The sequence below is a fragment of the Mustelus asterias genome, chromosome 7 (genome assembly GCF_964213995.1).
Source record: "Mustelus asterias chromosome 7, sMusAst1.hap1.1, whole genome shotgun sequence".
In the NCBI taxonomy this organism is placed as follows: domain Eukaryota; kingdom Metazoa; phylum Chordata; class Chondrichthyes; order Carcharhiniformes; family Triakidae; genus Mustelus; species Mustelus asterias.
Genome location: NC_135807.1, coordinates 57,655,627 through 57,679,095, shown reverse-complemented (window position 1 = coordinate 57,679,095; position 23,469 = coordinate 57,655,627). Strand labels below are relative to the sequence as shown.

At 41.3% G+C, this 23,469-nt stretch overlaps 1 protein-coding gene across 3 annotated transcripts in view; it reads left to right on the top strand.

Annotated features, from left to right (window-relative positions):
• The window catches only part of adcy8 (adenylate cyclase 8 (brain)), a 105,342-nt gene that overhangs the window by 4,314 nt on the left and 77,559 nt on the right, over positions 1-23,469 (top strand). For all 3 annotated transcript variants that reach the window (XM_078216091.1, XM_078216090.1, XM_078216092.1), the window contains exons 3-5: positions 3,632-3,762; positions 4,362-4,473; positions 18,653-18,780. In XM_078216091.1, coding sequence (XP_078072217.1) covers positions 3,632-3,762; positions 4,362-4,473; positions 18,653-18,780 — 371 coding nt within the window. The remainder of the gene's footprint in view (positions 1-3,631; positions 3,763-4,361; positions 4,474-18,652; positions 18,781-23,469) is intronic.

Genomic DNA, 23,469 nt, shown 5'->3' with positions numbered 1-23,469 from the left:
GGCCATACCGACTCTCTGCATTAATTATTTGAATGACTTCATGATTTTTCACCATTCAGATGGGAAGACTCTGTATATTACAAATAAATCATATATGTAATTATTATTTCTTCACTTACATCTTAAGCTGATATGGGGCTTAAAATATCAGCTTTCGTTTGACTATTTGGGAATATTATCACTGTAAAGATACATTTTCTGAATTCCCAGTTGAACAGATCACATTTCTGTTGAACTATGGCCTTATGCCACCAGTAGGGAAAGCAGTTATTGTATGCCAATACTAATATAGTTTGCATGACTACTTCCTCAGTGGTATATTGTTGTTTATATTCATAACTTAGCGCTTCAAGCATTTGGAATGGATCCATTAAGTATAACAACACCTATTTAGTAAATACGGTATACCAGTGATATGTATAGTGCTCCCTGGAAGCATTTTAACAAACCTTTCACAGTGTAAAAGAATCTGTTTTTAAAATGATAATGGAACATAATGGAATACTGATTATGTTGCAAAGTCTAGTGTCGCAAATAGTTAATAGTTTGTTCTTTCTTTGTCTAAAGCTGTCTTTCAAAGCATAATTTTGTGCTTTTCAGAACCAAATGATTGATGTATTGAAGGTATACAAACTTTCACCATCTATTAGTGGTGTATTGATATGATGCTCATCATGGATTCAATGCTGTATGTGTGTTGATTTCTGTGTGGTGATGGAAGCATGAGTTCATGAACGTGTCATTGTAACCTTATAGCTAGTTGTATGTGCCCACATATTACATTCTACTTCCTTCTACACAAGATAAAATACACATGATGGGTTTGTGATTACGTCTACAATGTGGTACAATTACCACACAGTGCAAAACGCCTTTAACAATGTATCCCTGTCCAAGTAACAATAACCAACCTGCTTTTTCTTAAGATTCAAAAAGAGCAATTGGTCACTTTTACCTCTATCCTATAACATAAACTGCTCCCTGACAGAAAGGGTGAATACACAAACTGTTCGCAGGCTTCTGTTGATTACAACTTATCAAAGGTGTGTGTGTTTCAAATATGAAATGTGCTTCACTTCCTGCGAGTATGGAGTTGTAATCGCAACATCTTCTAAAATTCTATCATAAAGTTTGACACATGTCAGAAAAATTCAGGGAGAGGATTTTTTTTTTTGGAGATGAGATTCTACATTTATTTTTATTGTATTTTAAATTACACTTTATTTAGATGTTCGAAAGCAAGATTTTGATCACATCAATTTTATCTTGATTCAAAGCCAGGTTCCAAATATAATAGTAAACATTACAACATCGGGGATATAATTGATATTGGTTTGTAGTGTAAATGGGTGATAGTGCAGAGCCCATTTAGCATTTTGTCCAATTATCACACAATTAAATCACTGGAAATACAAATCCAACAGTGTGCAAAATAGCTGGAATATGCAATTGTCTGTTTTGCACAATCACTCAAGACAAAGTAATACTACAGTCTTTTAACGCATGGTGAACCCCCGCTCCAAATATTGTCTGATACAATTTTTATTCAAACTGATAAAGAGATGTCTATTCTATGAAGTGTTGGGAGGATGAACATTCAAGAGCATTACTCAAATGTTGATCATTTCAATTGCAAACTAATGAGGAAAATTGGTATGCTCATTTCATTCACTGATAATATGTGCAGGTAGAAGCCTCTTTAAAACTATATATAATTTGTGAGAGTCAGATAAAACAATATTTGTTAACATGTTGAGGCTGAGGAAGTAAAATTACTGATAGCTCACGTATCCTTCTCTCCAAACATGCCTGATGTAAATGCATCACACCATCAGGGTTAATGAGACATTCTGCTCAATTTATTTTGTCTTCAATTAAAATCACAGAGATATGTAAGGCTAAGAATTGTACATTTTTATTAGAGGAGCACCTCGGCTTTGCTTCTCCATTTTATCTATAATAGAGCAAGAATTATTTAGCTGAAGGCAGTCAACACTGTCCTTACTTTGAAATGCAAATTCATGTGCACGTTGATGTATTAAGAACGTTATTAATGGGAAACTAAATTTCAGTGGCAACTCCATTCTTTTTGTTATATTTTTTAATAACCTTTTCCTTTTAGTTGTTGTGAATATTCCTCATCTATTTCTTATTTGCTCATGCTAGGTCTTCTGTACTCAATTATTTAGACAGCCAAGATTTGCATTAAATCTGTTTTTACTTTCTCTTCAGTAAGTGACATCACTGAACCATTGCAACTCAGTCCATATATATATAATTCTCCTTTAGCAATGAAACTTAACAAAGGTCAATGACAGTGCTAATCCTGAATAAGAACTATGAGGTCTAAACTGCATCGATTACAAATAATGCTTCATGCAAACAGAACAGAATAGTGATCCAAACAGCCCACATTGAGAAAATAGAGCATGTTTACCTTTGTACAAGATGCTGTCAACCCTGTTTCCAGTCTGGAGTGAGCAACATCTTGGGAAGTCTGCCCAACATGGCTCCCTCTTATTTTCAATGACCACCAACACCCTCCCCCCACCCCCATCCCACCCCAAACCTCCAACCCTGCACCATGGGGCCAGGAAAGTTCAGCCCAATGTTCCAGGTTGATGACCTTTCATGAGAATGGGAAGAAATTAGTGACAAGGTTTTTATACAAATAAACATGCTATACATCTCCCTCAATTTTCATTTCCCTTCAATTCAAAATCAAGAAGTGATAGCTAAAGGACTATTATGTCAAACACAAAAACAGAAAATGCTGGAAAATCTCAGTAGGTCTGACAATGTCTGTGAAGAGAGAACAGAGTCAACTTTTCGAGTCAGGGTTGGGTCATCCTGAATCGAAACGTTGGCTCTATTCTCTCTCCACAGATGACATCAGACCTGCTGAGATTTTCCAGCACTTTCTGCTTTTGTTTCAGTTTCTAGTATTTGCAGTATTTTGCTTTTAAAACTATTATGTCAACATTGTCCATTTTCTCCAAAGTAATTATTCCCAATAACCATAACCCCCCTCGCAACACCCCCCCCCCCTCCCCGCCCCCGTGCAACTTGAGTTGATCGTATTGTCAGAAGAAAGAAAACACTGAGGTCTAATGGACAATCTCAAATTGCTGCTCATTATATAGTCCACCCGATTTTCAGTTGACCTCAATGGGGTGATGCATTATGAACATCTAATTTGATATCCCCTCTCCTTTCACCCATTGTACATCATCACCCAAAACTAAATGGAGTGAGCATCAAGGGGTTCCCCATAAAAAGGGAGAAAAATGATCCTCAATCAGTGGGCAAAACATAGACTGGGGTCTGAGGTACCAAAGGAGAGCAAAAGTCAACATAATTTTGAAATGTGGGAAGATTTAAAATGGGTCGATCATTATATTGATTTTTTTAAATAAGAGTGTATTTAGCAGAAGAAAAGCAGAATTTAAATCATCATATGAACATTAAAGAAAAGGTAATCTGATCTTGACAGCCAGAATTGAGAAGATGGAGAAGGCTAGTAATGGGTGTATTAACTACATTTATTCCAAATCTAAAGAATCCTCTGTGCATATATTACCTATAGTTGCTAATGATATCCATGTGTGCGTATTTCTTTTACATAATTAAGGAGAGGCTGGTTCTTTCAGTTTTGCCACGATTTGTTGTATTGGAGATGATTAATGACATGTCAACCGTGGAAGGTGGACATTTACAGCACCAGTTTCATAAAATCTACATACATCGCTATGAAAATGTGAGGTAAGAAATCTATTTGCTACTAGTAGCTTTGTTCGATTTAAAAAGATCTTACGCAAAGAGGTCAAATCTTCTATCCAGGATCATATCTTAACAGTTTTTATTTTTCTTTTTAAAATGATGCAGCATATTAATTACAAAGGAGTTCAAATGCATTGAAAATGGTCAGACTCTTAAAAAGTCTATGACATTAGTAAGGTTTGCATGACTTGTATGGTCTTTTCAACTACTAGACTTGCTTAAACAGTTAGTGAAGTGGGCTTTTCACCATTGATGGCTGGCTGGGAGGAATGGAGATGTTTGGCCTTTGTCCTCAGCATTTTAATTATGCAATCCATGATAAAGACTGCAGACCCAATTACTTGCTCTCCCAGCTGTATGTTCACAGCAGTGGTCATAGAAAGCTCCAGAAATAAGGAAGAAACACATTTTGAAATGGATGCAAATGTTGAAATGGGGCTTCAGTAAAACTGAAAAGCTACCCGATGGTGACAAAAATGGGAATAAAATAATTTGCATTGACTGTATTAAGCACTGAAATATATTTTCCTTATTTACCAAACAAGAAGATATTAATACAATATTTTCCATGTTTTATTTAGCATTCTCTTTGCAGACGTGAAAGGTTTCACCAACCTCTCGACAACCCTGTCTGCACAGGAGCTAGTGAGGATGCTGAATGAACTGTTTGCGAGATTTGATCGACTTGCACATGTAAGTTTGATTTAACATAAATGCAGTGGATGGACTTTATAACTGAATTTGATATGTAAAATCTGGCGCTGTGCTAAGTACAAAAAGTATCTTGAAGGGTTCAAGTCAATCATTTTACTTTGCGAAATGCAATAAACTAAATTCTGATTATTATTTCAACAACTTTCATTTCTTCCATTTTTGTTGCTTTATGTCTTCCAATTTATTAGAAATTCCTCTCATTGATGGACAATTTAAAATGATAAACTAAATGGAATTTCTATAAATCATGCTGCTTTATATATTCATGCTGAATTTACAAAGCAGCACAACTAACTTGCCTCCAACAAGTCAATTCATAATTCAATGTGATAGTTGAATATAACAAATAAGTAATGCCCACAATCTGCCTGGATTTATTGCACACATCTGATCGAAACAAAAATATCCCATTTACTAAATAAAATTACCAAAATCCTGATGAGCCTTTATTCATCATTTCTGTGTCTGAAAATATAGGATATGGGGCAATTTTCATCTACCAGCTGCCTGTTCCTCACCTAAAAAAAAAACAAAGGGCTGCCAGTTGAAAATTAGGGGAGCATTGACTGTCCCATTGATACCCAAAGTTCGCCTCACACATTTATCAGATGGGCCTACACATGGACGAGCAGCCTTCATAGCCCACCTAAAACGGGTAAAAGGCTGCTTAAGAATCTAAAATGGGTAAAAGGCTGCTTAAGAATGTAAATTATACCGAAATTTGTTAATGAGGTAGGACCCTGATTAACAAATTTCAGTATAAATGATTGCAGCTTGAGCCTCACACTACATACCCGCCCCCCCGCCCCCCGCCCGCTGCCTCCACCTCGCAGCACCCAACCTCACCAGACTTGACTGGCCATCTGGCTCACTGTGTGAGCTGCTTCATTTTCTTTCCTCCCCGAACATTCTGGCCTCCCAATTTTGGGCAGGTGGCATGACCTCTCCATGGCAGTGTTGGGTGGAGATCTACCCTCCATAGGTCCAGATATTTAATATACACTATTTTGAGCATATACAAAGAAAAATAATGAATGTCAGAAATCTGAAACAATAGAAAATGCTGAAAATACTCAATAAATAGTCAATATATGAATGGAGCAGACAGACAAACATTTTGTGGGTAACTTCTAAGGCGACTGTGCTGATGGTTATTTCCAACATTTATACTTACGTTTCTTTTTCGTGTGCTCTATTAATGGCTTTATAAATTCTCAAACTTTAGTATTTTTGGGTGTGATGCATGTGTTGTAGTGTGGATCCCAAAGATTAAATGAAAGGCGATGGAAATTAGATTTGTAAGAGAAAAAAATTGAACATTGATATCTGACTTCATCAAGAGAACGTGTATTTTAGGATACTGACAGATGATTATTCATGTGGTTGTACTTTTGTTTCTGATTGTGGCCTCATTACAAGACCTGAACATGTAATCAAGGCTGACAGAGGCAATACTGTATTTCCAGAGGTGCCGTCTTTCAGAAAAGACATGAATCAAGACATGAATCCACCTGGTTGCTTTGTTAGACATAATATCCCATGGCACTATTCCAGACAAAGCAGGATTTCTCCTGTTGGCCTAGTTAAAACTTACCTACAAACAAACACCAATAAACCAAAGTATCCATTATTTATTTCATAGAATCTCTATAGTGCAGGAGAAGCCATTCAGCCCATCGAGTCTGCACTGACTCTCTGACAGAGAATCTTACCCAGGCCCTCTCCCCCACCCTATCCCTATTACCCCGTGTGTTTACCATGGCTAATCCATCTAACCTACACATCTTTGGACACTAACTGGCAATTTAGCATCACCAATCCGCCTAACCCGCACATCTTTGGACTGTGGGAGGAAACCGAAGCACCTGGAGGAAACCCACGCAGACACTGGGAGAACATTTGAACTCCACACAGACAGTCACCTAAGGCCGGAATTGAACCCAGGTCCCTGGAGTTGTGAGACAACAGTGCTAACTACTGTGCCACTGTGCCCCCCTCCCCCCCCCCCCCATCTCATTGTTGTTTGTGGGTGCTTGCTGTTCGTCAATATGTTTGCCAACTTAACAACAGTCAGTATGTGTCAAAGCAATTAATTGGTCGAGAATTGTTTTGGAAAATCCTGGGGAAAAGAAAGATCCAATAAAAATGCAACTTGTTTCTTTTTATGTGACCTCTATGTACTTTTGATCATCAGTGCCTGAGTACTTGAACTGTTTATGAGTTCCATGCCAACTGCTCATCTTCCACACTCCATGACCTTGAGCTCATCCAAAATTCAACTGCCCGGATATTAACCCACACCAAGTCCCATTCACCAATCAGCCCTGTGCTTCCTGACCTACAGTGGCACTCAGACTGAAAATATGACAGGTTTAAAATTCTCATCCTTTTTACCAAGTTCCTTTGTGATTTCATCCCTTCCTGTCTCTGTAACTCCCCCCCACCCCCCCCCACCGCACCCCCCCCCCCGCACCCCCACACCCCCCCTGCCCTACAACATACCAAAATCTCTATGCCGCTTCAATTCTGACATCTTGCACATCTCCCATTTCCACTACACAATTATTGATGGTTGTACTTTCAGCTGCCTAACCTTCTCCATCTCCCTTTCTTCCCTGAAAACCTACCCCTGTGACCAAAATGTCCTAATATTTCTTTATATGTGGCACAGCTTCAATTTTTGTTTGATCATGCTCCTGTCATGCAACTTGGGATGTTTTTCTTCAATAAAGCGTTAGTTATATCAGTGCAAATTTCTATTGTGTTTCGGGTAATGATGTTTGAGCTGATGAAGTATGTATGTCTTCAGGTTCAGTGTACTGCCACTTTCAAATTGATGCTAAATGGTTTCAAATGCTAATTGATGTAAAAATAGCAGCATAGCTCAGTAAGATCAGATCCTACTCTGCAACACATTAAAATGACAAGGAGGAGGACTCCCTCAGGAAAACTATCACTTTCTTATCTGATATGAAGGTGCATTCAGAAAAATGCTTGGACAATCTATTGGACTTACTGGGCATTTTCTATGCTAACTACAGACTGTATTAACTGTTGTGTGAAAGCAAATGTTTCTGTCTGCATTCTCAAAGCATGTCCAGGATGGAGCTTTGTTCTTATTCATTTGTGGGATGTTGGCGTCGCTGACTAGACCAGCATCATTGCCCATTTCTAATTACCCTTGAGAAGGTGGTAATGAGCTGTATTCTTGAACCTCTGCAATCCTTCAGGTGTAGGTACACTCACAGTGCTGTTAGGGAGGGAGCTCCACGATTTTGACCCAGCGACAGTGAAGGAACAGCAATGTATTTCCAAGTTAGGATGCTGAGTAACTTGGAGGGGAACTTCCAGGTGGTGGTGTTCCCTGGTATGTTCTGCCCTTTTCCTTCTAGATCGCAGTAGTCGTGGGTTTGGAAGTTGCCTAAGGAACCTTGGTGAGTTCCTGCAGTGATACACACAGTGGCCAGAGTTTGCTGTTGGTAGAGAGATTGAATATTTGTGGAAGGGGTAGCAATCAAGCGGGATGCGTTGTCCTGGATGGTGTCAAGTTTCTTGAATGTTGTTGGAGCTGCACTCATCCAGGCAAGTGGAGGGTATCCCATCACACTCCTGACTTGTGCCTTGTAGACGCTGGGCAGGCTTTGGGGAGCCAGGAGGTGAGTTACTCGCTGCAGGATTCTTAGCCTCTGACCTGCTTTTATAGCCATAGTGCTTATATGACTAGTCCAATTCAGCTTCTGGTCAATGGGAACCCCCAGTATGCTGATAGTGGGAGATTCAGAAATGGTAGTGGCATTGAATGTCATGGGGTAATGGTAGATACTCTTTTGCTGGGGATGCTCATTGCCTGGCACTTGTGTGGTGCAAATGTTACTTAGTCATTGGTTATTAATGAAGCTGCTGAAGATGGTTGGGTTTCGGACACCACGGTGAGGAACTCATGCATGATGTCCTGGAACCGAGATGATTGGCCTCCAACCACCACATTCATCTTCCTTTGTGCCAGGTACGACTCAGAGTTTTCCCCCTGATTCCAGTCTTGGTTCCTTGATGCCACTCTCAGTCAAATGTTGCCTTGATGTTGAGCGCAGTCACTCTCACCTCATCTCTGGAGTTCAGCTCTTTTGTCCATGTTTGAATCAAGGTATGTTTGAATTGAGGTCAAGAGCTGAGTAATCCTGGCTGAACCCAAACTGAGCATTAGTGAGCAGGTCATTGCTATATAATTTCATATAGATGGAGCTTGATACCACTATTGATGACCCCCTTCCATCACTTTACTAACAATCAAGAGTAGACTGATGAGGCAATAATTGGCCGGGTTGGATTTGTCCTATTTCTTGTGTACAGGACATAGCTGGGCAATTTTCCATTTTGTTGGGTAGATGCCAGTGTTATGACTGTACAGGAAGAGCTTGGCTTGGGGAGCGGCAAGTTCTGGAGCACAAGTTTTCAGAACTATTATTGAAATATTGTCAGGGTCCATAACCTTTGTAGTATCCAATGTCTTCAGGCATTTCTTGACCTCACATGGAGTGAATCGAATTGGCTGAAGACTGACAACGATAATGCTGAATTGGACTAGTCATATAAGCACTATGGCTATAAAAGCAGGTCAGAGGCTAAGAATCCTGCGGCGAGTAACTCACCTCCTGGCTCCCCAAAGCCTGCCCAGCATCTACAAGGCAGGATGAGACTGAAATGGATCATCCACTGGTGCTTCTGAATGAAGGTTGTTGCAATTGCTTCAGCCTTATCTGTTGCATCTGCATGTAAGCATGTGTGTGCGGAGTTATCTTATAGTGGGTCCTCGATATAACCCCTGCAGCTATGCTTTACTGTAATGGTTCTATGATGAAATTGTGGAAATTGTAGATGAGGGTAGTGCCATTATGATGTGCATTTTGACTTTCAAAAGGCATTTGATAAAGTATCACATAATAGACTTGATAGCAGTTTTGAAGTCCTTGGTTAAAAGGTTGTTTGGATATGAAATTAGCTGAGGGACAGAAAATGGAGAGTAGTGGTGAACAGTTCATTTTCAGTTAAAGTTTATTTATTAATCACAAGTAAGGCTTACATTAACACTGCAATGAAGTTACTGTGAAAGTCCCCTAGTCGCCACAGTCCAGCACCTGTTCGGGTCAATGCACTTAACCAGCACATCTTTCAAAATGTGGGAGGAAACCGGGGCATCCGGAGGAAACTCACGCAGACACGGGGAGAACATGCAAACTCCACACAGACAGTGACCGAAGCCGGGAATCAAACCTGGGTCCCTGGCGCTGTGAAGCAGCAGTGCTGACCACTGTGTGCTACCATGCCACCTTTCAGAAAGGAAGAAAAATTGCTTCGGAACACTGCTCATATAGATGTCCTGGATTGGGTTTGCAGGACATAATTTCAAAGTTTACAAATGCCATGAAACTCAGAAACAGTAGTTTTGTAGTACAGAACTTGAGTTTTGCTGAAAAAAAGAGATTTTGTCAAAGCTTTTCCTCTTGCACTGATCAGGACAATTTGCAAGAATACCAATGTAAGGAAAAACAACACATTTAGACTGTGTGAGAAGACAGTGCTGATTGGTTGACAAGTGGACTCTGATTGGTAGAAGCATTGCCATGGAGACTACACCAGTTGATGGTGACTGACTTTTACCACTCGGCCCTGAAAAGAGCACCGTCTACCTCAGATTTCCCTGGCAGGGCAACAATGCAGCAACAACACAGGTGGTATTCACCACTAACAGCATGCTGCCATCAAATCAGACAGATGTTCTGACCATCATACACTTGACTAATGTGGTATATGAATTTAAGTGCCAGTGTGATGCTAGGTATGTAGGCCATATGCCTCAAAGATTGGCAGAGTGTATTAAACAGTTTGTTTCTTCCTCTGTTTGCAACAGGCAAGGTACAGGCCATATCCAAGCAGCCAATGCTTGCTAAATTCAAAACACAGAGTCTGACACTAAATTTGTTTCCGTAATTGGATAATATTTGCCAAAATATCCTCAGTGTGCTAAGAATTAAGCGAACAACCTGGGGCGGCACGGCACAGTGGTTAGCACTGCTGCCTCACAGTGTCAGGGAGCTGGGTTCGAATCCCCAGCTTGGGTCACTGTCTTTGCGGAGTCTGCACGTTGTTGGCGTGTGTTTCCTCTGGATGCTCCGGTTTCCTCCCACAGTCTGAAAGACACGCTGGTTAGGTGCATTGGCCATGCTAAATTCCCCCTCAGTGTACCCGAACAGGTACTGGAGTGTGGCAACTAAGGGATTTTCACAGCAACTTCATTGCAGTGTTAATGTAAGCCAACTTGTGACTAATAAATAATTTTTTAAAAAAGTATTAAACATATGAGGAGACTAGTATCAAACTTTAGGAAGTCATAAACAGACTGGTGAAAGGAGCAGACATATGGTACATGGAATTTAATGCAGAGAAGTGTGAAGTGATTCATTTTGGCAGGAAGAAAGGACTGGCAGTATGAGATAAATGGTACAATTTTAAAGTGAATGCATGAATAGCGGAGCCTGGGTTGATACATACACAAGTCTTTAAAGATGGCAGAACAAAAGAGTGATAGAGTGCAAAGCAAGGGAAGTTATGCTAAATCTTCAGAAAGCACTGGTTAGGCCCCAGCTGGAATATTACAGGCAATTCTGTTAAAGTTAGTTACAGTTAAAGTTTATTTAAAGTTAGTTAAAGTAAGGCTTACATTAACACTGTAATGAAGTTACTATGAAATTCCCCTAGTCACCACACTCCGGTGCCTGTTTGGATCAATGCACCTAACCAGCACGTCTTTCAGACTGTGGGAGGAAACCAGAGCACCCAGAGGAAACCCACGCAGACGTGGGGAGAACGTGCAAACTCCACACAGACAGTGACCCAAGCCGGGAATCGAACCCAGGTCCCTGATGCTGTGAGGCAGCAGTGCTAACCACTGTGCCACCGTGCTGCCCCATACATTGGGCACCATACGTTGGGAACAATGTCAATGCCTTAGAGATGGTGCAGTGGAGAATGATACCAAGGATGAAAGACTTCAGATACTCTGGGAAACTAGTGAAAATGGAGTGGTTCTCCTTAGAGCGGAGAAGGCAATGAGATTTGCTAAAGATGATCAAAGAGTTTTGAAAGACCAACCAGCCTATCTATAAGGAAGAATTTATTTTCTTCCATTCTTTCACATGATGTGAGCATCGGTACCTAGGTCAGCATTTATTGCCCATCCCTAATTATCTTTGAAAAGGTGATGGTAGCCTGCTGCAATCCATGTTGTGTAGGTACATCCACAGTGCTGTTAATAAGGGAGTTCCAGAATTTTGACTCAGCAACAGTGAAGGAATGGTTGGTTCTCCTGTGGGAGAGGAGTGAAGAGTGTGGGAATGCAATAATTATAGGGGATTCAATTGTAGGGGCAGTAGATAGGTGTTTCTGTAACTGCAAATTAGATTCCAGGATGGTATGTTGCCTCCCTGGTACTAGGGTTAAGGATTTCACAGCGCAACTACAGGACATTCTGAAGGGGGAGGGTGAACAGCCGATGGTCATGGTACGTGTTGGTACAAATGATATAGGCGAAAAAAGGGATGAGGTCCTAAAAGCAGAATATAGGGAGCGAGGAGGTAAGTTGAAAAGTCGGACCTCATAGAAATCATCATAGAAACCCTACAGTGTAGAAGGAGGCCATTCGGCCCATCGAGTCTGCACCGACCACAATCCCACCCAGACCCTACCCCCACATATTTACCCACTAATCCCTCTAACCTACCTCATAGGTAGTGATCTCAGGTTTATAACCAGTGCCACGTGCTGGTCAGAGTAGAAGTAGTAAGAAGTTTAACAACACCAGATTGAAGTCCAACAGGTTTATTTGGTAACAAAAGCCAAATAAACCTGTTAGACTTTAACCTGGTGTTGTTAAACTTCTTACTGTGTTTACCCCAGTCCAACGCCGGCATCTCCACATCAGAGTAGAAATAGCAGGATACATAGGATGAATACATGGCTAAAAAGATGGTTTGAGGGGGAGGATTTCAGATTCCTGGGACATTGAGACTAGTTCTGGAGGGGTGGGACCAGTACAAACTGGATGGGTTGCACCTGGGCAGGACAGGTACTGGTGTCCTAGGGGGAGTTGGAGAGGGTTTAAACTAAAATGGCAGGGGAATGGGAATCTATACAAGGAGTCAGAGGAGGGGGAAACAAGGATAAGAGCAAAATTCAGAAAGGGGAATAGGAAACGTGATAGGCAGAGAAACCAAGAACCAGATTCAAGTAGGATTACAATGAAAAATAATGGGAACAGTAGAAGGAATGTTAAAAAGACAAGCCTTAAAGCATTGTGCCTTAATACATGGAACATTTGCAAGGAAGCGGATGAATTAATTGCACAAATAAATGTAATGGGTATGATATAGTTGGGATTATGAAGACATGGCTGCAGGGTGATGAGGGATGGGAACTGAACATCCAGGGGTGTTCTGTATTTAGGAAGGACAGACAAAAAGGAAAAGGTGGTGGAGTTGTGTTGCTAGTTAAAAAGGAAATTAATGCAATAGTGAGGAAGGATATTAGCTCCGATAATGTGGAATCTGTATGGGTAGAGCTGAGAAACACCAAGGAGCAAAAAATGTTAGTGGTGGTTGTATGTAGACCCCCAAACTGTAATGCTGATATTGGGGATGGCATTAAACAGGAAATTAGAGATGCATGTGGTAAAGGAACAGCTGTAATTATGGGTGACTTTAATCTGAATATAGTTTGGGCAAATCAAATTACTAACAATATTATACATAGAGGAGGAATTCCAGGAGTGTGTACAGGATGATTTTCTGGACCAATATGTTGAGGAACCAACTAAAGATGTCATCCTAGACTGGGTATTGTGTAATGAGAAAGGAATAATTGGCAATCTGGTAGTCCAAGGCCCCTTGGGGATGAGTGACCATAATATGATAGAGTTCTTCATCAAGATGGAGAATGACGTTGTTGATTCTGAGACTAGGATCCTAAATCTAAATAAGGGAAACTAGGATGGTATGAGGCATGAGCTGACTATGATAGATTGGAGAACATTACTTAAAGGGTTGTCGATGGATAGGCAATGGCAAACATTCAAAGAGCGCTTGGGTGAACTGCAACAATTGTTCTTTCCTGTGTGATGCAAAAATAATATGGGAAAGGTGGTCAACCCATGGGTTACAAAGGAAATTAGAAATGGTATTAGATCCAAGGAAGAGGCATACAAATTGGCCAGAAAAAAACAGCAGACCTGAGGATTGGAAACAGTTTAGAATTCAGCAAAGGAGGACAAAGAGATTGATTAAGAAGGGGAAAATAGAGTGGAGAATAAGCTTACGGGGGAAACATAAAAACTTCTATAGGTATGTGAAGAGGAAAAGATTGGGGAAGACAAATGTAGGTCCCTTACAGTCAGAAACAGAGGAATTTATACTGGGGAACAAGGAAATGGCTAACCAACTAAATACATACTTTGATTTTGCTTTCACATAACAGGACACAAATAACGCACCAGAAATGTTGGGGAACACAGGGTTTAGTGAGAGTGAGGAACTGAAAGAAATCAGTATTAGTTGCGAAATGGTATTGGGGAAATTGATAGAATTGAAGGCCAATAAATCTCCAGGACCTGATAATCTAAATTCCTGAAGACTTAAGGAAGTGGCTGTAGAAATAGTGGATGCATTGGCGGTTACCTTCCAAGATTCTATACACTGGAACAGTTCCTACGGATTGGAGGGTAGCTAATATAACCCCACTTTTTAAAAAGGGAAGCAGAGAGAAAACAGGGAATTATAGACCAGTCAGCCTGATGTCAGTAGTGGGGAAAATGCAAGAGTCCATTATAAAAGTTTTAACAGCAGAACACTTGGAAAACAGTGACAGGTTTGGACAAAGTCAGCAAAGATTTATGAAAGAGAAATCATGCTTGGCAAATTTACTGGAATTCTTTGAGGATGTAACTAGTAGAGTTGATAAGGTGGAGCCAGTGGATGTGGTATATTTGGACTTTCAGAAGACTTGCAACAAAGTCCCACATAAGAGATTAGCATGTAAAATTAAAGCACATGGGATTGAGGGTAGTGTATTGAGATGGACAGAAAACTATTGGCAGGCAAGAAACATAGAGTTGGAATAAATACACCTTTTTCCAGGTGGCAGGTAGTGCCTAGTGGGGTAGTACCACAGGGGTCAGTGCTGGGACCCCAGCTATTTACAATGTATATTGATATATAGGTGAGATAACTATATGTAATATCTCCAAATTTGCAATGACAGAAGATGGGTGGAAGAGTGAAATGTGAGGAGGATGCAGAGGTGGACAAGTTGAATGAGTGGGCAAATGCATGGCAGATGCAATATAATGTGGATAAGTGTGAGGTTATCCACTTTGGTAACAAACACAGGAAGGCAGATTATTATCTGAATGGCTATAGATTGAAAGAGGGGAATGTGCATTGAGGCCTTGGTATCCTTGTATATCAGTCACTGAAAGTAAGCAAGCAGGTGCAGCAGGCAGTGAAGAAGGCAAATCGTGGGCGCAGTTCTCCCAAAAAAACTCTAAGTGTCGAATTTGTGGGAAAACTGGAGTAATACATGCTGGTTTTTTCAGTAGGAGTTCAGAGAAGAATTTCTCACACCCCATGCACTGCAGAGGCCGCCAGAGAGAATATCATTAGACTGCAGGGGGCAGGACCTTTTCCCACCCGGGAGGCTGAAACCAGAGGGTCTCTGCGCATGCGCAGTGGCCCCAAACTGTCAGCCTCCCATTTGCTGGCCAGCTCGATCGCTGGCCAGCCCGGGACCCCCACAATGCTGCCTCCCCAACCCCCCCATGACCCAATTGTGCCCCCCCCGACCATTCCCAGGCCAGCCTTGAAATCCCCCCGTCCCGGAGCGCCCCAATCTCCAGCCCCCCTTCCCCCCACCAGTCCTGACCACCCCCCAGGCAGTGCCGACCTCCCAGCGGGTAGACACCCCCCCCAGCCTGCCCCGATCTGCAGCACCCCCCCCCCCCACCCCATCCCCTCGGCTGACTACCCCCAAGCCAGCCCTGATCGCTGGCTTCCTTCTTGCCCCGACTGATTCCAATGCAGAGTGGGCAGTGCACAACACAGCAGGTTTGTCTTAAGCAAGCACCACTTAAAGCTAACCTGCACCACGTGATGTCAGATAGCACCTTTTAAAGAGTGGCTGCAGCAAGGGCTGAACATTGGAAGAAAGAATCCAAAATGGCTTAACGGGCCGAAGAGTGTGCCCTCAGGATTTCCCATGCCATGCGGGAGTCAGATACGGATGGTGAATGGGAAGAGGGAGGCTCTCATCCCTCAGGGACTAAGAGGCTCTCCGGACAAGTACTTAGAAGTCAATGGGAGAGGCTGGTCATGGCAGTCAATGCCAAGTGCCTGGATTCATGACATGAATGCAATGCATTCATATCCATGAAGCCACGATCTCATATGAGTGGGCAAGGCCAGTGAATTAATCCTTACATGCCAAATCTTCCCAGCTGCATTACTAACCTCACACACTGCTCCTGGCTGAGGGGCAGTTAGAAGTACTCCTGAAGACCCTAGCAAAGTAAAACCTCCTGCTGAGAGCCCTTCTCCTCCCTCTTGCAAGCAGGTTGTCTTCTCTGCTGTTTATGCTCCATTTCCCTCATGCTGTACTCCAAAAGGACCGCAAATATAGCCCTCATGGCTGAGAGAAAATGCTGAACTCAGAAGCTTTTTAGTGGCACACAATTCCTTTGAAACATCGTACACCACTCCATGTTGATTTAACCAACATTTCAGAACTCCTCCAACAACCCAGTATTTCTACTTATTCTGCAACAGCAAGTAGATTGCAAATTCAATGCTGATACCTCTCAATAACTCTGTTTGAGGGCCCCTAATGCCGTTTTTCAGCTGTGCGTATTTAACAGGGGAGATTAACTTGAGCGGAGTGGTCTAAAATGGCAGGTGGGTGTCAAATAAGCATTGAGTGCTGATTGATGTCACAATCTGCCCACATGCATACTTCTCTGTGTATGCACAGGATGCCTGCAGTACCACCCTCTATAATGTGATGGTCAGTACAGACCATGCTGATGTGGTCAGGAAAGCACCCCTACCCCATCACACCATTTTTAACTTCAACCATCTCCTCTCACCCTGAAACCACTGATGCTATTCTGCTCCACCAGCTTCTTGAATGTCTCAAAAAGATTCAACCAGGGGTGTGAGGTCTTTTCCGGGAATCATGTTGAGACTCTAAATAAGTATTTCTCTGTCGAGGTATCTCTGTCAATGTTAACAGTGTAATTTTAGCAACTCCAGCAATCCCTCTCGTAATGCCTCAGAGCAAAGTAAAACTCACGGGCCTAAGGTTCCCCATTCTAACTTACCACCCTTTTGAAATACTGGCATAGGTGGACCTCTTTCCAGTGCTTAAGAACAGCCCCAGACACCATAGCAAGTTATCAGAATATGAGCAAGGGGCTCGCAAAGTGCAGCTCCCACTTCTTTGAGCACCTTCAGTAAATGGGCTCAGGGCAAGCAACCCAATCTATTTTGAAAAACCTAATTCTAGCCAGGGCTTTATGCATTATGCATTCAGTTAAAACATCGGTCCTATTCTATATTAATGATAACGTAGCATTGTCATCCGTAATGTAGACTGAACAAAGCAACCAGTTAAAATCTCAGCCCACATTCAGAAGTCAATCTGACTTTCCCCTGTGAAATCCTTAAGTGGCCCTATAGAATCTTGAATGGCTCTCTGGCTAACATGATGTGGAGATGCCGGCGTTGGACTGGGGTAAACACAGTAAGAGTTTTAACAACACCAGGTTAAAGTCCAACAGGTTTATTTGGAAGCAAATTTGCTACCAAATAAACCTGTTGGACTTTAACCTGGTGTTGTTAAAACTCTTACCGTCTCCGGCTAACATCATTGATAAAAATGTGCTATTTCCAGCACATTATATATTATCCTTTTTGCCAACATCCTGTTGGTTGGTCTGATAGCAGCTTCTGTTGCCCTCAAGTGACTTTAATACGTATTCCTGTTCCCCTGTGAGTAACTTCCCTTAAACTATAATTCAGCTTCGGGCATAACCAGTCAACAAATTTAGTTTCATTTTCCCAATGGATTCTCTTTTTAATCCTGGAGACTTGCAGTGTTTCCTTAAGCATAAGGATGGTTCTAAAGGTTTTCCATTTCTCTATAATGTTTCTTCAATAGAACCTCTCAAATAATTTTACTCATGTTGTTTGTCGTCTGATACATTTTCTTGATTTGGTTTTTCAAGTTAATTGTAATAATATTATGACCACTGGTGTCTAGGTACCTATTTAGCTCTGGTTTTATGTTAGCGTGTTGTTTAAGAAAACAAATGTTGCTGATATCTATAAATCTTTCAGCTGCTGTGCATGTTACAAATCACTATTTTTTTCTTTGATGTCAACTCGCTTTGAGTTCACCTTATGTTACTGGCAAAGACCAATTTCACCCCCACTGTGTTTTATAATGGAATTAGCACAGAAATAGAGAACCCTGGAGAGGTAATGCTAATTAGAATAGGTCACACCGCTCAGAACTCAACAATTAGCTCAAAGAGTCATTTACATTACCTGTGATTTATATAATGATGTTTCCTGGACAGAGTATACAATATTATTATCTGACTTGTGCCATTGTGTTAACAGTGTTTAGTAAAATACAATATTTTAGCTATTTAAATCTGAATTTAAATGTGTTTTTAGAAACTTCATACATAGCCTGGTCATTTTAATGATGGAGCTATATTTAAAGGATGCTTGAGATTTTCTATTTAAAATGCCTGGAGTGCTTTTCCCAGACCCCTATTCTTTTGATGGGTGTGATCACTGAAGTGAAATGACTGTTTTCTGGGGGTTTTTTTGCCTCAGCAAATATAGCTGTTGGAAGGCTGTATAGGTGCAAAAGTATGAAAATGTGCAACAATATCCTCTTCATAATAAATGCATGTCAAAGAGCAACTTTGACAAGTGTACTGTAAAACGATGAATATTTCTCATTATACTGTGCATGCAAAGAGTTCCACTAATACAGTTATGCAGTGCAATTTATTAATTAAAATAATGTATTTTTAATAACATTTTAGGAGCATCACTGTCTTAGAATTAAGATCCTTGGAGATTGCTATTACTGTGTATCTGGACTCCCTGAGCCACGTCACGACCACGCACATTGCAGTGTCGAAATGGGTCTTAACATGATCAAGACAATAAGGTAATTTCACCACAATTATACAAATGTGCTGATGTTCATTAAAATATAGTTTTACGGTTGTAAACTTGCATTAAAAATACATAATATAATAAACTTAAATAACATCAGTTGTGACTCAGTTGATAGCAATCTCACCTCTAAGACAGAAAAGGCTGTAGGTTCAAGTCCTTCTCCAGGACCTGATCAAGGCTTGATATATCCAGTGCAGTACAGAGGGAGTGCTGCACTGTCAGAAATGCTGTTTTCATATGAGACTTTAAATCCTACTGTCCTCTCAGTGGGTACAGAAGATCCCATTTCAAATAACAATTTCACTGAAGAGCAAGGAAGTCATCGCTGTTGTCCCTGGCCAATATTTAACCTTCAATCACAAAAAAAATGATCAAGTTGTTATCCCGTTGCTGTCTGTGGGAGTTTACTGTGGGTGAATTGGCTGTTTTGTTTGTTACATTGCAACAATGACTAAACTCCAAAAATACCTTAGTAGCTGAAAAGCACATTGGGACCTGAACAGTGCTATATAAATACACATTTTCATTTTGTTGTAATGCATTTAAAGTTTTACTTGATTTGATTTATTTGATTGAAAGTTGTGAGTTTAATAATGATTATTACTGAAATGGGTAAACATGCTAAATATGGGGTTTTAATGGATTTAAATGGATTTTAGAATTTCAGTGGACCGAATGTTAATTTAATATTTTGAATCATTAATATTGTAATGATGAAGATGGTGGCATGAACTGATTAAATGTGCAGTCAACAACAGAATGCAGAATAAATGTTTTTTTGGTTTACGTTTTCCAGCCAGAGAATTCTAGCTGCGGATTTAGTGGCAATTTCCCTTGTTAAATTGTGCAAGAAACATTGAAATACTTTTTTTAATTACACAACCATATTCAATCAATAAAACATCCATTTTGCTTACCGTGGGAGAATGGCACTCAGTGAATTGCTCGTTTGGAGAGCCAGCGCACACATGATGGGCCAAAAAGCCTGCTTTTGTACAGTAACAATTCTGTGATTCTTCTCATTTAAATATACTTGCAACAGATTGATTCGTAAGTGTCATTCCTGGCTGGTAGTGCCTTTGCTTCTAGGTTAAAAGATCTGCAATTCAAGCCCCATTCCAGAAATTTGAGTGCATAAACTAGACTCATCAGTGTCATCGGAGTTGGATGCGGGGGTGGTTGTGGTGGGGGGGGGGGGGGGGCGGGGTGTGCTGCACCGGCACCGATGCCGGCTTTTGGATGTGATGTGAAATGAAGCCCCATTTGTCTCCTCAGCTTGATGTAAAATGGTGCTGTGTCAAAAGCGCTGGGATGTTATGATACCCTAGCCGATGTTGATGGCACAACCAACATCACTGAGAACAATGTTTGGTCGTTGACCTCATTATTAATTGGTGGGACCTTGCTATGTACAAGTTGGCTCCCACATGCCTGTGTATTAATTGCATCAATGATGGTATTTCGAAGATATTAGCTCTTTTGGCTGTGAGGAGCTTTGTGACATCCTGAGGTCACAAAAAACATTTTATTTGCAGTTATTTCTTATTTTAACATAAATTTCTTCATAATTTTGGTGATGCAGACCAAACAGGCAAGATTTCATATTTTTCTATATTGACTTGTGTATTTTTTTTCAGTTGTGTAGTGGTTTTGAACGCTGGTTGCAAAATTAGTTTGCTTTCAAAACAGTTTGTTCTGCCTATTGATTTATGCGTGAATCATTTGCTACGGAAAGCCAAATTATTTGCAGTGTGAGAGTTTCAGCTCTTCTTTTATTAAAGCTCCACTTTTTCATGTAGCTGCAATTTTATTTGCAAGGAGCTGATTAAAATTAATAGGCGTCATTGGCCATAAAATCAGGGATGACCATCCTCATGATACTAATAGTGGCTCAGCATCACAGAACAAGGGTTCTTGGCTTTGTAAATCATCTCCGAGCTGCATATAAAAGCATTGAATTATCTGAAAGCAGAAGCAGCAACAAAAAAGTCATAACTTTGAGGATTAGATGCTCTAATTAAGCTTTCAGAATGAGTCACGATGCAGCTACTCCTGTTTGCAAATGAATGTTTAAAAATATATTCATCAAATCGACAGAAACTTGTTCTTAATTCAAATAAATTTGCCAAGCCATGTGTGTAAGCTGCCCCGTTGCCTTCCATGCATCCTCTGAACCCAGCAATAGTGACAGAGCTGCCAGCTCTGCTGAATATTTTCATCATTTTCTGTTTTTGGTTTCAGATTATTATTGTGATAAGATTTGCATGAACCTTTAAGGGAACGTGTCTTAAAACTACTGTCAATCACTACCATATCGACACGGGATGTGATGTGTTACTCCCATGGCTTATAGGCAGTCTATAAGCAGCTATGTAGAGATCAGGGGGGCAATTCTCCCATCCCGCTGCACTAATTTTTTAGCTCAGCGGGCCGGGAGATTCGCGGGGTTCACTCATGCCTCCCTCTTTCCCCCACTGATCCTGTCTGCAGAGTGGCAGTGGGACCCCCGCACCCACACTGATCGACCCACAAGGCCCTGCCCCCATCAGGCCCCAACTCTTTGGCACTGCCCCATGCCTGATGGCCAGTGCCAAGGTGCCCCTGGGCATTGGCACTTTGCCCCCTTGCCAGGAGGCCCAGCTTGGCACTGCCAAGGTACCAATGCCCAGGGAGCACCCCCCACCACTGCCAGACCCCTGGGGGGGGGGAGGGGGCAATTGCCCCCCTTCACTCCAGCGGGGTCACCGCTTGTTCCCCATTAGTGGGGAGCTACTGTAATCCCCGCTGGAGTGAACCGCTCTGGCTTGGGGGGGTGGAATGCCTGGGTCCACTAATCACATTTAATTATAATAAAATTAGGATTTAAATGGTCTTTGCGCCTCCCCACCGATTTCTGGCATGGAGCTGATGCTGCCAGAAATCCGGTGCTGGGAGACGCTATTGTTATTGTTTCACCAATCTTTGTGTATGGTTGGTACCTTTACATTGAACAGAATAAGAACATAACATGGTGGCAGCATGGTTTTGAATAATTGTCTGAGCAGAATGCAAGCCTCAACCCCTTCACATCCAGCAAGAGGAAACAACAGGTGTGAAGGTGAAAGAACTGTCATGAGCAGAGTTTATGTATTTTATTGCTGGCCATGATCAAAGTGTTTTAATGTGTGAGGTTAGTATGTTTTCTTACCCTTAGGGTGCTTTGTCCTAATGATTCAGTTTTTATGGATTTAAAAATGAAGAGGTTTATTTATTACCACACACTTGTCCCAGACATTTAAATGCGAAGTCTTACACGCACTGTCACACATATAAGGAACGGAATTTTCCAGCCACTTGCAGCATGTTTTCCAGCGGTGGAAGTGACTCACTATTGGCTGCTGGTGGGATCTTCAAGTCCCTTCGATGTCCATGGTGTTTTGTGTGGATAGCGTGTCCCGCTGCCAGATTATCCACCATGGGTCCCCTTCAGCACAACTGGAAGGTCCTGCTAACGGGAAGGGCCAGAAAATCCCACTAAAAGATTAGATACAAATAAAGAAACAATGCAATTGCAATCTTGAATTATTTCAGTCTCTTTCATAGCAGGCCTGTAGTTTCTTGGATGAATTGAAGTTTTGGCTGGAATAGAGGTCCTGTAAAATCAGAAGACTCTTTTGATTTGATTTGATTTATTATTGTCACATGTATTAGCATACAGTGAAAAGTATTGTTTCTTGCGCGCTATGCAGACAGAGCACACCGTACATAGAAAAGGAAACGAGAGAGTGCAGAATGTAGTGTTACAGTCATAGCTAGGGTGTAGAGAAAGATCAACTCTCAGTAGGTTATGAGGCTTCTTGTATTTGAATTTGCAGGAGTTCGGCTCTCAGGTGAACTTTAAGATGGAACAGGTTGGGGGGGGGCATGGGGGTGGTGGTGGAGACATTTTTCCCACCTTCAAGGAGTAGCTGTATAATACCTTGGCTGCATAGCTGTCCTGCAGCTGGTTTAATGGCTTAGAGTGGTGTTTGCGATGGCACCTGTCTTAGAGCAGCTTCAGCTGTTAAATTTTAAAAGTAGGTAACAAACATGGCTGCTTTACCCATGTGACCTGTTTGAAATCCAACGTCCGTTTCCAAATAAGGTGGTGTGTTAGACTGGTAAACACCTGTGCTGTGACTTTCACACCCAGAGAGTTTCAGACTGCCAAGGTCTTTCTGTTTGCGGTGAGGAGCCATCACAATGCAATGAAAGGATGATGGAATCTATTTCACATTTGTCTTATCACCTATTGGATTTCACTGCCCCAGTGAAATATGGAGACAAGTTGTATGGAAATCCAATCATCTGTCGATTTTGGTCCATTCCCTAAACAATGATATATGCGAATCTCACAAGTGTCTGTGACGGTCCATATTTTAATTAGGTATTTGCTTGAGTTTCAAGACTGTCTGGAGCTGGATACTGCTGAGTTTCAAGACATATACATTCATCTTAAACAGCTTTTGGTGTCCACTTTTAAAACTATAGCTTTAAAGTTTGTAATATCTTCATGCCTGTACTGGGCATGGCATGAATACCATGGCTCACTATGAGTAAGGATTCTGCAACTTTGTAGGAAATCTACACATAATATACCCTCCCTTCATTCTGGGATTGTACTTCACTTCAGGCAGCAGGCACTGGAACCTGGCAAAAT